The 15,298-nt window shown below is 29.9% G+C and overlaps 1 protein-coding gene and 2 long non-coding RNA genes across 3 annotated transcripts; 2 read left to right on the top strand and 1 right to left on the bottom strand.

The window, feature by feature from the left end:
- Positions 1-3,150: 3,150 nt before the first annotated feature.
- On the top strand, positions 3,151-4,422 carry LOC105675619 (luciferin 4-monooxygenase-like). The gene is made up of 4 exons (XM_067355654.1): positions 3,151-3,241; positions 3,328-3,427; positions 3,576-3,789; positions 3,874-4,422. Exons 2-4 carry the CDS (start codon positions 3,329-3,331, stop codon positions 4,386-4,388), a joined length of 828 nt encoding a protein of 275 aa, XP_067211755.1. The 5' UTR covers positions 3,151-3,241; position 3,328; the 3' UTR covers positions 4,389-4,422.
- Positions 4,179-4,910, bottom strand: LOC137000075 (uncharacterized). Its single transcript, XR_010890365.1, has 3 exons — positions 4,814-4,910; positions 4,409-4,654; positions 4,179-4,315 (listed from the first exon to the last, which is right to left on the bottom strand). It is a non-coding gene; the product is annotated as an uncharacterized lncRNA (long non-coding RNA).
- Positions 4,786-5,698, top strand: LOC137000076 (uncharacterized). The gene is made up of 2 exons (XR_010890366.1): positions 4,786-4,925; positions 5,155-5,698. It is a non-coding gene; the product is annotated as an uncharacterized lncRNA (long non-coding RNA).
- Positions 5,699-15,298: the final 9,600 nt, after the last annotated feature.

Raw genomic sequence — 15,298 nt, 5'->3', positions numbered from 1 at the left:
TACTCGAGTCGTCGCAAAAATTCAGTCAAGAAACCGAAACAGGTGCAAGCATTTGCAGAATGTCGTGCAAATAAATCACCGCCGATATTTGAATTACATTGTAACAAAGCGTATTTTTTTTACGCCTCACGGGCGGTGCATAACGAGGTGGAATTCTTTTTGACGTAAGTAGCAAAGCGGATTCTTACGATGCGGAATAACTCGTCGGTTCGCCAAAATTCGTTCGTGTGGTTTTCGGGAGGCTCCAAATTAACAAAAGCAAATTAAACAAAATAAAAATTTATTCAAGAAAACATTTGAAGATTATATAATAAAGAAAACATAAAAAAAGTGACAATGGGTACATGAGTATCTTCCTAATGTCTCAACGGTGTAAACGGGTACGGATATAAATGTGAACGAATGGACAAATATCGGAAATTATCGAATAACAAGTAAACTGCGTAAATCAATAAACGTGTTGCGTCTTTCACCGAAATTAAATAACTAAATTTAATTATCTCACGTAGACTAACAAATTAATTTCTTTAAGAAAAATTATAATTTCGCACTAACATTCCGCGACGGCTCTCTATGCCTTTCTATTATATTAATTGATAGTTATTATTTGAGCCTTTCCTTTATATGTGTTAGATTGTTTTAAATTTAATTAATTCTAAGCTAATTTGGTCGGTTAGAAAATAAGGCAATAAACAGAGTTAACGTACGAGTATAATTAATCCTAAGTCGGTCGGTTCGTACGGTACGGAGTAAAAATATTAAACAATAAGCGATACCGCGTATATCCGAGCCTGATGAGTTGACGACGGTTGCCGGTGCGCTGCGTTCGGAGACGGAGAGAATCTTTTCTCTTACGAGGGATACAAGAAGTCGATGCCGGGAACACCCGACCGAAGCAGAGAACGCCCTGCTCCTAGAACGACGAGACAGGATGGGAGCAAGTACGACCGGAAGTTCAGAGTGCGCCCTGAGACCTGTCCGAGTCGTACTCGGGGGAATGGTGCTGGTCTGCTCCGCGAGCCGGCTTTTATACTGGTCTTCTACCTCCACTTGGGTTGCTACCCTACCCGGCAGCTACCCCTTCTCAAGCTACTACCCTCGAGTTGGGGAATTGGAATGCGGCCAGCAATGGGGGATGTTTACGTGGAGTTTGATCGGCGCTTAGTAACAGCGCGTGCTGTTACAACATATTCTTTAGTTTCAATTTATTATATATCATTTTTATGCAATGCGGCTAATTATTACGTTATGTTTATTCTCAGTCGGTAGAAATTAGGCACACGTTTTCATCCGTTCTAAGAGAATGCGCCCACATCATAAATAACGAACTCAAGGAGATCAAAATGTACTTTTTACATATTTATGTGGAATAACTTTCCAAGATTCTTATATCCCGTTGTCAATTTTGACTGAATTTGATTATCGAAACGTCAGATTACGGCAGCTAATGGAGAGTGGAAACAATCCATCGACGATATGGAGAATCAAGGAGCAGAGAAAACAAGAGGAACAGATGAAGGAGATGAAAATGTTGCAAGAACGACATTTGAGCGCATTACAGTCGCGAAAATACGCTATTCTGGCCAAGCAGCTGTTGGTGAACAATAGCAAGCTGCAAACCGAGAAAGTTCGAAAAGAGGTGACATTGCGTTTTTCACGTTAAAATTAAAATCTTTTAAACTGCATTATTTAGAACAGATATTAATAATAAACAATGTAAATATGCTAGTAGCTCAACCACTTTTCAGCACGCAGTGCAGCATGCACGAAACATCAGTGACTATAATTATCGAGTATTCATGTCACGACACTCGTTCATTTTTTTGCGTACCTATACATTATTTATTAGTAAAATACTTCTTGTCACTGTTGCATAACAAAAAGGTATTTGCTTTACTGCTATACATATATAGTGGATAGTAATTCGAACTTTGAGCCAAGACTTTCTTCATATGCAATGTCTACCTGGGCGTATACGCAGAACAAATCGATATAAATCTGATATTAACTTGTTCACATAACGTTGCCTGTTTTTGCATCGATAAAAAAAAGAATCATATATTGCAATATACAGGGTGTCCCATTATAAAACATCCACGCAAATTACTCCGAAGATAAGGGTGATAGCAAGAAATGGCCTTAACAAACGTTGTAGGATTAAAAGGGGGCCAATTGAGGGTGACCTTGACTTTGACCTTGCAGTTGATTTTCAAGGTCATTTGAAGGTCAGAGTTATTTTTTGAAATAGAAACCCCTATTTTTGATTCCAAAATCTAATAGCTGGTGTCAAGAGCTTTTCAAAACACTATAATGAAGTTATTTTTCATTAAGTACTTTTCGAGTTATGAGGCTTGTAAATTACAGTATTTTGACATAAAATACAAAATATCTTGTAAAATTTTCAATTTGTGGGAATTTTACCTTAATACTTTTATGCATAAAATAATAAGACAAATCAATTGGTATAAACAAAACACATAGTTGCTTTCAAGAAAAAATATGTAGTTTGCAACATGCAACTGCATACTTTTTCTTGAAAGCAACTATGTGTTTTGTTTATACTAATTGATTCGTCTTATTATTTTATGCATAAAAGTATTAAGGTAAGATTCCCAAAAATTGAATATTTTACAAGATATTTTGTATTTTATGTCAAAATACTGTAATTTACAAGCCTCATAACTCGAAAAGTACTTAATGAAAAATAACTTCATTATAGTGTTTTGAAAAGCTCTTGACACCAGCTATTAGATTTTGGAATCAAAAATAAAGGTTTCTATTTCAAAAAATAACTCTGATCTTCAAATGACCTTGAAAATCAACTGCGAGGTTAAAGTCAAGGTCACCATCAAATAGATCTCTCGAAATCATGTAAATTTTGTCTGAGCCATTTTTTTGTACAAGCACATCCCTACGTTTTAAAAGGGTGGGACGGGTGGTCTGAAACACCCGGTATATATATAAATTTCACAAATTTGTGTTGAATTAATGGAGCCAACAAATGCGAAGCATGCTCAGAACGCAAATTCCACAGCGTTCCCTAACAAAATATTTCCATTTTGCCTATGAATGTTTTCCACATTTTTTTCTTACAACACTCTTAAGTCGAAATTCAAGCTTAGTCAGTTTCGATATTAGCAGTGTCAGTTGCTTTTAATCTCAGTAGAAGCCATAAGTCATTTTTAATATTACACAAAAATAAAGATACGGATATATGAAGAAGTCATAAGAAAAAGACAAGGTAATAATTGCATATACAATGAGATTGTAACATATTCAAGAAAATAGAAGCATTATTCATAATATTTTTTAACGTATATTCTATAGAATGGAACTATCTAAGAACGATATAACATTCAACTTGGATTTCAATATTGAACGTTTAGTTTTACGGACACTAAAAGCTACACCGAATTTTGTTGGTCAGGTAATAAGTTTTTATTAATAAAATTTTATCTGTTATAATATAAAAAAATGAAGGAGTCATTTGTTAGTTAACAATGCCGAATTATGCGATCTTATTAGACAATACGTACAGTACGATTTGATAGTAGCGTGATTGATACGTCTCGTAGGTGGAATATGAAACGGGTAGACAAAGTACATTTCAGGAGATGAGAGAGAAAAGTGTAATGTGTGCATTATGGTTAAAAAAACAAGGTATTAAACCTGATGACATAGTAGCGATATGTACGAATAACCATTTTGATGCCTACATACCGTATCTAGCGTGTTTATATTTAAGTGTAATTGCAAATCCGTGGGATGTTTATCTCACGAAAACGGAAGGTAAGTAAAAGATAAATTAAAATTTTGTTACTATAATTATAAAATTTATTTTTACAGTTATTTATTTATTAAAAACACTTACAGGAAACTTAAGATATTTTTTGAATCTATGCAGACCAAAGGTAATGTTCATCGACAGTAATATTGCTGCAACTGTTTATAAGACTGCAACAGAATTTAATTTTTCTACAAAAATTGTAGTTTTCGGTAAAATTGAAAGATTCGAATCTCTTCAATCAATTCTGAATAATAATTCTCATAAAGCCGAAATTGATAAATTTTACGCTTCTAAGAACTTAAGACAGAATCACACGGTGATGATATTGTTCACTTCCGGTACGACGGGTTTGCCGAAAGCTGTGAACATTTCTGACACAATTTTTACAGATTGGGCAAACGGTCGGTCCATCCTATTTCATAATAGCATCTGTCTGTGGTTCGTATCTTTGGGTTGCATTATCGGCGCTGTTATGACTGTTCGTAGTGTGCTCTCTCGTGTCAAAGTAATAAAACCAACACAATCTTTCTATCCAGAAGATATGTGTGACATGATACAAAAGCATAAGGTACGTGCATTCAAGTTTTTGTTGAAAATTTAAAAGATGCAAAATATTTATACCTTTTTTAAATATATTTTTATTTAATTTAGGTTTCTTGGATATTTCTTGAGACTAATATGTTGTATGATTTACAATCTTCTTTAAGATGTGATCTCTTAACACGATATGATATATCTTCCTTGAAATATGTCATTTTTGGTGGTTTTAGACAATCTGGTCCTATTCACAGGAGATTTTGTGAAACATTGCCAGGCGTTTCTATCATTCAAATATATTGTGTGTATACACATAGCACCTGTAATTAACTATGGACAAAACAGTACCACAATATTAAAAATTTTGATTCTAAAATTATTTTAGATACGACTGAAACTGGTATTGTCACACATCAAAGGAGACTTGAAAAGTATGGCTCTAGTGGTCAGTCAGCTATAAATGTTCACTTAAAGATCATTGATACATACGGCAATATGTGCGATCCAATGGACATTGGTAGTATTCTTTACCATACTTCGGGATTATTTAACAGCTATTATAAAAATAACACAGCTACACAGATTGCTGTAAACAAGCAAGGTTAGTTTTAACTTTTTTTCATTAATTTTATAACTGTAATATATAATATATCTATGTATAGATGTTTTCAAATATGCACGTCATAAAATTCCAATATGTAGTTTTAATTAAAGACATTTATTGTCGAATTAATTATTTGAGAAAATCAATTTAAACTTTACGAAAATGTGAAATAATACAAATCAGTAATAGAAGAATATACATTTATGATAAATGATGGTTATTACAGGATGGTTCTGTACTGGAGATGTCGGTTTTTTCGATAATGATGGTGATATCTTTGTTCTCGATCGCAAAGTGAATGTTTATAATGGTGTGGTGTGTCGTACAATACCAGTCGAAATTGAAAACGCGTTATGCTTGCATCCGAATGTACACAGTGTCTATATAATACCTATGTTGTTTCTAAATGAAAACCATCTAATGATATTTGTTAAAAAAAAGAGTCCGAATAAACAGGTTTGAAGCAGTGCTGCCAGTCGGGCCGGGTTGCCCCTCCAGTCCCTTCCAAAAACCAGGCTATGCCCAGTAACGTATTGTAAGCGTGCGGATCCCAGTAAATATAAATCTAAATTTTGATTTTTTTGATAACACAGATTGAAGACTAAATTTATGAAGAATAAGATAGGATAAAAATAATTATTTAAAAAAAGGAATAGGATGAGAATAATTGTAAAAAAACATTCTTGTATAATTATAAAGAAATACTTTATTTGGCAGAAATTATTAAGAATAACAACATTTGTTGCAAGGGTAAGGAAAACTGCCAAAAACCTTACCAGTATCTGTCTGTTCACTGGGATTGTGCCAAAACTGCACCCACAACACGTTACTGTGGTTACCATGGTTACCGTGCGCGCGGCCTAGCCGTTGGAGGGGCTACCCGGCCCGACTGGCAGCACTGGTTTGAAGCTTTTTTATGAAATCAAACAATTTTAATTATAACAAATTTTATATTATTATGTTTTAGGTTAAAACAAAACACTTGGTAAAATTAATACATCAGTATTACGGTTTGGGACTAATGTACTCCGTAAAATATAAGCTTCACTTTTATATTGCAGATGAGATACCACGTTATTCCAATGGCAAAATGCATCTATTATCGTTACTTCAATTTTAAAAAAAGTTTTCCTCATAAAAAACCTTTTCAAAGAACTGTACTTTCAAAAATATATTATATTAAAAAAAAGTTTTTCTCACAAAAAACCTTTCCAAAAAAATTGTACTTTTAAAAAAAGTTGTATATATTAAATAAAAATTTGCTACATATTCTGTCTATAAAAGAGGTGATATCAGAAAATGACGCCAAGTTTAAATAAAGAACCTTTCAAAAAAAGTTGCATGTATATCTAATTATTTATTTAAAAATGATATTTATGTTTATATCTAGTTAATTCTTCTTAAGTATACTTTTTAAAATAATTGCATCTGTATCTAGTTATTTTTTTTTATATCTGTATCTAGTTAAATAAAAAAATTTTTCAAATTTAATCAAAATAAAAAAATATTACAAAATTTCGCAAAAAACTTGGCGCTGCTATAAAATAGCCTTAAAATATTATTATACATCTTAAAATATTATAGAGCAATGAAGGCTATTAAAATATTATTATACATCTTAAAATATTATAGAGCAATGAAGGCTATTTTATAGCAGCGCCAAGTTTTTTGCGAAATTTTGTAATATTTTTTTATTTTGATTAAATTTGAAAAATTTTTTTATTTAACTAGATACAGATATAAAAAAATAACTATAGAGCAATGAAGGCTATTAAAATATTATTATACATCTTAAAATATTATAGCAAATTTTTATTTAATATATACAACTTTTTTTAAAAGTACAATTTTTTTGGAAAGGTTTTTTGTGAGAAAAACTTTTTTTTAATATAATATATTTTTGAAAGTACAGTTCTTTGAAAAGGTTTTTTATGAGGAAAACTTTTTTTAAAAAAACAATTTTTTGGAAAGGTTTTTTTATGAGGAAAACTTTTTTTTAATATAACAAGGCGTGTACTTGGCGCCCTTTTTTTACCTTTTTTTAAAAAAAAGGTTTTTTTGTGAGATATCATTTCTTTTTTTTAGTAAAAATAATTTTAATAAATATGATTCTTTTTTTTTAGTAAAAATAATGGTAATAATATCCCACCATCACTCCCGTCATATTTTCAATACGACGATCCTCTTTTTGATTATAGAAATCTTAATTTATACAAACCTAATAATTTTTTTTATATTTTACAACATGTTTTATAAGAAAATTATTAGTGATCATAAAAAGGGTATAAAAAACCATCTGTATTTTTAAGTTATTGCGTTTTTTTCATATATAAAAACAGATTACTTTTGATCAAATTTCTGTAAGAATGACAAAAACATCTTTAGCACCTCTAGGCCATTTTCTTTTTTTAATTAGCGTATCGTCAGCTTCAATCCAAGTGTTAGACATTTCTTCTCTATAAACATTACATACCTGCCGATTCCACCAATGTGCACAAAGTACACTTTCTGTCCACTAACTACAGAATACTAACAAGGGAACGTTCACAAGTGTCCCCTCCCCCGATTTGATTCTCCTTGAAATATGTTGTAAAACATACAATTTGAGGAGACACGTATTTTTTTATAGCGGCCCTAACTCAAATTTAAGGGATCAAACACTTCTTTGAAAAAAAAACGGTTTTTTTCTTTGTGTGTAACTATCGCCAAAACCGTAGGAGATAAAAAAATATTTCAAATAGAAGTTGTATGGCTTGTAATGGACTTTATAACTGTGTAGTTAAATTTTCAAAAAATGAAATTTTTTTAATTTACCCCCACCCCTTGTTATTATTTTTTCGAATTTCAAAATTTTTGTAATGACAAAAGTTGTAGCATTTTTTACGCTGAATTCAACCATATATGATTTTATTATGTTTCGAAATCACATCTTTCAAAAATGAGTCATCAATATCACATTATATGCGTCGCGCTGCATGACCGTTTATACCGCACTTGTGTTGTGCATAGTCGCAAAATAAATATAAAAATGACATGTTATTATATATTTGAGAAAGAAAAGTTAACTAAAATTGTTGCTAAAGCATCTCTTTCACATTACACTCTTATAGATAATCGCTGCATTTCGTGCGCAGCGCGTTGTTATATGCAAGTTAGCTATCAGCGCATATTACACTTTGAAGTTTTGCTTGCAGTGACCACGGGAAAATAATTTATGAAACGAAAACAGTGAATGAATTAATCTATTCAACATATATCTACCCTGACTCTACCTTCTTGGCCCGACTTGATTGAGAATGAAATAAAATATAAAATTCTGTACAGTTTACTCTTTTTCAATAATTTTAATATACTGTGATTCTACATGCTATTACATTCCACTAAATTACTACGATTTTTTTAAACTATGGTATATAAAATGTATATTATAAGTATAATTATAATATATATAAATAAGCTTATATATATATAAAAGCTTATTTATTGTATCAATATATTATAATTATACTTATAATATACATTTTATATTTCAAGATTTTATATACCATAGTTTAAAAAAATCGTAATAATTTAATAGAATGTAATAGTATGTAGAATATATCGCAGTATATTAAAATTATTGAAAAAGAGTATGTACAGAATTTTATTCATTGTCAGTCAAGTCGGGCCAAGAGAGTAGAGTCAGGGTGGATATATGTTGAATAGATTGATTCATTCACTGTTTTCGTTTCATAAATTATTTTCCTGTGGTCACTGCAAGCAAAACTTCAAAGTGTAATATGCGCTGATAGCTAACTTGTATATGACAACGCGCTGCATACGAAATGCAGCGATTATCTATAAGAGTGTAATGTGGAAGGGATGCTTTAGCAACAATTTTAGTTAACTTTTCTTCCTTAAATATGTGATAACATGTCATTTTTATATTTATTTAACGACTATTGCGCAACACAAGTGCGGTATAAACAATGCGTCATGCAGCGCGACGCATATAATATGATACTGATGACTTATTTTTGAAAGATGCGATTTCGGAACATAATAAAATCATATATGGTTGAATTCAGCGTAAAAAATGCTACAACTTTTGTCATTACAAAAATTTTGAAATTCGAAAAAATAATACCAAGGGGTAAGAGTAAATTAAAAAAAATTACATTTTTTGAAAATCCAACTACACAGTTATAAAGCCCATTACAAGCCATACAACTTCTACTTGAAACATTTTTTTATATCTCCTACGGTTTTGGCGATAGTTACACACAAAGAAAAAACTCGTTTTTTTCAAAAGGGTGTTTCACCCTTTAAATTTGAGTTAGGACCACTATCAAGAGACACGGTAGTGTCTCGCGCCAAGTTCACGCGCAGCGCAAGACCGACCGTGTATCTTTACGCGAGCACATGAGCTGATAGGAGTCGAGATTTTCATATCTCAATAATGCGTGGACCGATCGAATTTATAATAGGCTCAATCGATAGAGCACATGCGATTTACATAATAAAAGTATCTTTACTTTTTTTGTACATGCTTTCTAAAAAAATATATTAATTGCCAAAGTTTGCCAAAGTCGAAATATGCCGAAATCTATGTAAGTCTTGGTCGTCGTCGTCGTCTGTTCGTCATCCTTCTCTAATATATAAGTTTTTCCTTTGTCAACTAGAAGCATCAAAATGCGACATGGTTGTCCTTTTCTACATCCCGTGAAATGTCGATTCCCGCATAAGAGCGTCTTTTTTCTTTCCTTTCTTTTTCTAAAAGATGTCTGTTCTTTTCCAACATGGCGGCGCTCAGACCTGTCAGCTCGCAGCTTTGATGATACTAATCACATTGATATAATTAATATCGGTCGTAAAATGTATATGTAACGTGTTGTGGAGACGAATAGAGATAGTGTATATCAAAATAATAGTATTCTTTATAAAAAAAATTTTCTCGTCTTGAAGTGCAGAAGTGTAGCAACACACATGCTGACAACACTCTTAAAGGGAACGTTCACAAGTGTCCCCTCCCGATTTGATTCTCCTTGAAATATGTTGTAAAACATACAATTTGAGAAGACACGTATTTTTTTATAGTGGTCCTAACTCAAATTTAAAGGGTGAAACACCCTTTTGAAAAAAACGAGTTTTTTCTTTGTGTGTAACTATCGCCAAAACCGTAGGAGATATAAAAAAATGTTTCAAGTAGAAGTTGTATGGCTTGTAATGGGCTTTATAACTGTGTAGTTGGATTTTCAAAAAATGTAATTTTTTTTAATTTACTCTTACCCCTTGGTATTATTTTTTCGAATTTCAAAATTTTTGTAATGACAAAAGTTGTAGCATTTTTTACGCTGAATTCAACCATATATGATTTTATTATGTTCCGAAATCGCATCTTTCAAAAATAAGTCATCAGTATCATATTATATGCGTCGCGCTGCATGACGCATTGTTTATACCGCACTTGTGTTGCGCAATAGTCGTTAAATAAATATAAAAATGACATGTTATCACATATTTAAGGAAGAAAAGTTAACTAAAATTGTTGCTAAAGCATCCCTTCCACATTACACTCTTATAGATAATCGCTGCATTTCGTATGCAGCGCGTTGTCATATACAAGTTAGCTATCAGCGCATATTACACTTTGAAGTTTTGCTTGCAGTGACCACAGGAAAATAATTTATGAAACGAAAACAGTGAATGAATCAATCTATTCAACATATATCCACCCTGACTCTACTCTCTTGGCCCGACTTGACTGACAATGAATAAAATTCTGTACATACTCTTTTTCAATAATTTTAATATACTGCGATATATTCTACATACTATTACATTCTATTAAATTATTACGATTTTTTTAAACTATGGTATATAAAATCTTGAAATATAAAATGTATATTATAAGTATAATTATAATATATTGATACAATAAATAAGCTTTTATATATATATAAGCTTATTTATATATATTATAATTATACTTATAATATACATTTTATATACCATAGTTTAAAAAAATCGTAGTAATTTAGTGGAATGTAATAGCATGTAGAATCACAGTATATTAAAATTATTGAAAAAGAGTAAACTGTACAGAATTTTATATTTTATTTCATTCTCAATCAAGTCGGGCCAAGAAGGTAGAGTCAGGGTAGATATATGTTGAATAGATTAATTCATTCACTGTTTTCGTTTCATAAATTATTTTCCCGTGGTCACTGCAAGCAAAACTTCAAAGTGTAATATGCGCTGATAGCTAACTTGCATATAACAACGCGCTGCGCACGAAATGCAGCGATTATCTATAAGAGTGTAATGTGAAAGAGATGCTTTAGCAACAATTTTAGTTAACTTTTCTTTCTCAAATATATAATAACATGTCATTTTTATATTTATTTTGCGACTATGCACAACACAAGTGCGGTATAAACGGTCATGCAGCGCGACGCATATAATGTGATATTGATGACTCATTTTTGAAAGATGTGATTTCGAAACATAATAAAATCATATATGGTTGAATTCAGCGTAAAAAATGCTACAACTTTTGTCATTACAAAAATTTTGAAATTCGAAAAAATAATAACAAGGGGTGGGGGTAAATTAAAAAAAATTTCATTTTTTGAAAATTTAACTACACAGTTATAAAGTCCATTACAAGCCATACAACTTCTATTTGAAATATTTTTTTATCTCCTACGGTTTTGGCGATAGTTACACACAAAGAAAAAAACCGTTTTTTTTTCAAAGAAGTGTTTGATCCCTTAAATTTGAGTTAGGGCCGCTATAAAAAAATACGTGTCTCCTCAAATTGTATGTTTTACAACATATTTCAAGGAGAATCAAATCGGGGGAGGGGACACTTGTGAACGTTCCCTTGTTAGTATTCTGTAGTTAGTGGACAGAAAGTGTACTTTGTGCACATTGGTGGAATCGGCAGGTATGTAATGTTTATAGAGAAGAAATGTCTAACACTTGGATTGAAGCTGACGATACGCTAATTAAAAAAAGACAATGGCCTAGAGGTGCTAAAGATGTTTTTGTCATTCTTACAGAAATTTGATCAAAAGTAATCTGTTTTTATATATGAAAAAACGCAATAACTTAAAAATACAGATGGTTTTTTATACCCTTTTTATGATCACTAATAATTTTCTTATAAAACATGTTGTAAAATATAAAAAAAAAATTATTAGGTTTGTATAAATTAAGATTTCTATAATCAAAAAGAGGATCGTCGTATTGAAAATATGACGGGAGTGATGGTGGGATATTATTACCATTATTTTTACTAAAAAAAAAGAATCATATTTATTAAAATTATTTTTACTAAAAAAAAGAAATGATATCTCACAAAAAAACCTTTTTTTTAAAAAAAGGTAAAAAAAGGGCGCCAAGTACACGCCTTGTTATATTAAAAAAAAGTTTTCCTCATAAAAAAACCTTTCCAAAAAATTGTTTTTTTAAAAAAAGTTTTCCTCATAAAAAACCTTTTCAAAGAACTGTACTTTCAAAAATATATTATATTAAAAAAAAGTTTTTCTCACAAAAAACCTTTCCAAAAAAATTGTACTTTTAAAAAAAGTTGTATATATTAAATAAAAATTTGCTACATATTCTGTCTATAAAAGAGGTGATATCAGAAAATGACGCCAAGTTTAAATAAAGAACCTTTCAAAAAAAGTTGCATGTATATCTAATTATTTATTTAAAAATGATATTTATGTTTATATCTAGTTAATTCTTCTTAAGTATACTTTTTAAAATAATTGCATCTGTATCTAGTTATTTTTTTTTATATCTGTATCTAGTTAAATAAAAAAATTTTTCAAATTTAATCAAAATAAAAAAATATTACAAAATTTCGCAAAAAACTTGGCGCTGCTATAAAATAGCCTTCATTGCTCTATAATATTTTAAGATGTATAATAATATTTTAATAGCCTTCATTGCTCTATAATATTTTAAGATGTATAATAATATTTTAAGGCTATTTTATAGCAGCGCCAAGTTTTTTGCGAAATTTTGTAATATTTTTTTATTTTGATTAAATTTGAAAAATTTTTTTATTTAACTAGATACAGATATAAAAAAAAATAACTAGATACAGATGCAATTATTTTAAAAAGTATACTTAAGAAGAATTAACTAGATATAAACATAAATATCATTTTTAAATAAATAATTAGATATACATGCAACTTTTTTTGAAAGGTTCTTTATTTAAACTTGGCGTCATTTTCTGATATCACCTCTTTTATAGACAGAATATGTAGCAAATTTTTATTTAATATATACAACTTTTTTTAAAAGTACAATTTTTTTGGAAAGGTTTTTTGTGAGAAAAACTTTTTTTTAATATAATATATTTTTGAAAGTACAGTTCTTTGAAAAGGTTTTTTATGAGGAAAACTTTTTTTAAAAAAACAATTTTTTGGAAAGGTTTAAAAAAATACGTGTCTTCTCAAATTGTATGTTTTACAACATATTTCAAGGAGAATCAAATCGGGAGGGGACACTTGTGAACGTTCCCTTTAAGAGTGTTGTCAGCATGTGTGTTGCTACACTTCTGCACTTCAAGACGAGAAAATTTTTTTTATAAAGAATACTATTATTTTGATATACACTATCTCTATTCGTCTCCACAACACGTTACATATACATTTTACGACCGATATTAATTATATCAATGTGATTAGTATCATCAAAGCTGCGAGCTGACAGGTCTGAGCGCCGCCATGTTGGAAAAGAACAGACATCTTTTAGAAAAAGAAAGGAAAGAAAAAAGACGCTCTTATGCGGGAATCGACATTTCACGGGATGTAGAAAAGGACAACCATGTCGCATTTTGATGCTTCTAGTTGACAAAGGAAAAACTTATATATTAGAGAAGGATGACGAACAGACGACGACGACGACCAAGACTTACATAGATTTCGGCATATTTCGACTTTGGCAAACTTTGGCAATTAATATATTTTTTTAGAAAGCATGTACAAAAAAAGTAAAGATACTTTTATTATGTAAATCGCATGTGCTCTATCGATTGAGCCTATTATAAATTCGATCGGTCCACGCATTATTGAGATATGAAAATCTCGACTCCTATCAGCTCATGTGCTCGCGTAAAGATACACGGTCGGTCTTGCGCTGCGCGTGAACTTGGCGCGAGACACTACCGTGTCTCTTGATTAAAAAACGACTTTTTACTTATATAAACAATGTATGTAAAGACAGATGTCGATCGATCTATATTGACATGCAATCTATAATAATGTATGCAACTATTTATTTTTTTTTTTACGGTCATATGAACGATTTATAATATAAATATGATATAAATAATATTATATAGATATAAAAATATATATAAATATAAATATAATATATAATATAATATGTGTTATATATATATATGTACATATATGTATGTATATATATATATATATATATATATATATGTGTGTGTGTATATATATTTATATATTTATATATGATTATATATAATTACATTTATATAATAATATTTTCTCGAGTTATATCAAATATCTTGTATCATAAATATATTCAGTAATACTAAATCAGTAACGTTTAATAATCTGTCTGTACTACAAAGCTACTTACAATTGTACCAATAATTATGAAAGTGGACTAAGTACAAAATCTTGATAAATAATTTTTTCTTTCAGTTAGTATTATATTGATTTATACAATTGAAATACTTCTAAGAAAAAAATGTATGACTTAGTCCTATTATTTTTGTTAATTGGCAGCACAATTAGCCTAAAATTTTATACTGGACGTTTCAATTTTGTACTGTACAGGCATATTAATGTAACATTTATTAATGTAGACAGTAATTCATATTAATATAACGTTTATTAGTGTTAATATGTACTTTGCTAAAATTGATATAATATTCTGTATATATAAATTTGTGGTACGTAAACATAAATACAAAAAATGGATTTAATAATTGTTACATATACTACGTACATTTTATTTTATGTGATTGACTGTAAAAAATATGAATAAATTAAAATATGTGCAAATGATTATATGTTTCAAAGTTTTTTCAGAAAAATTATTAATTTCTGTTTAATGAAGATATTAATAAAAACATGCAGCATTAATTTTAAAATTTAGTTAGTTTCTTTTATTTTAATAAAATATTTATATTGTGATATATTAATTCTTCTTTTTGATTTTTCCTATTAATAGCTTATTTAGTTAAATAAGAATTTTTTTTGCTTTTTTTATCACAATTTTTTAACGGTAGCTGATACACCTTTGTTTCTCAAGTGAAGCTCAAAATCATTTTTGGAAATGTGATTGTAGCAGAAACAATGACGCAAGTCGCAAAAGAAGAGAAGTTGATTGTT

The sequence above is a fragment of the Linepithema humile genome, chromosome 1, assembly GCF_040581485.1.
Source record: "Linepithema humile isolate Giens D197 chromosome 1, Lhum_UNIL_v1.0, whole genome shotgun sequence".
NCBI lineage: Eukaryota > Metazoa > Arthropoda > Insecta > Hymenoptera > Formicidae > Linepithema > Linepithema humile.
This window is presented reverse-complemented; position numbering and strand designations above follow the sequence as displayed.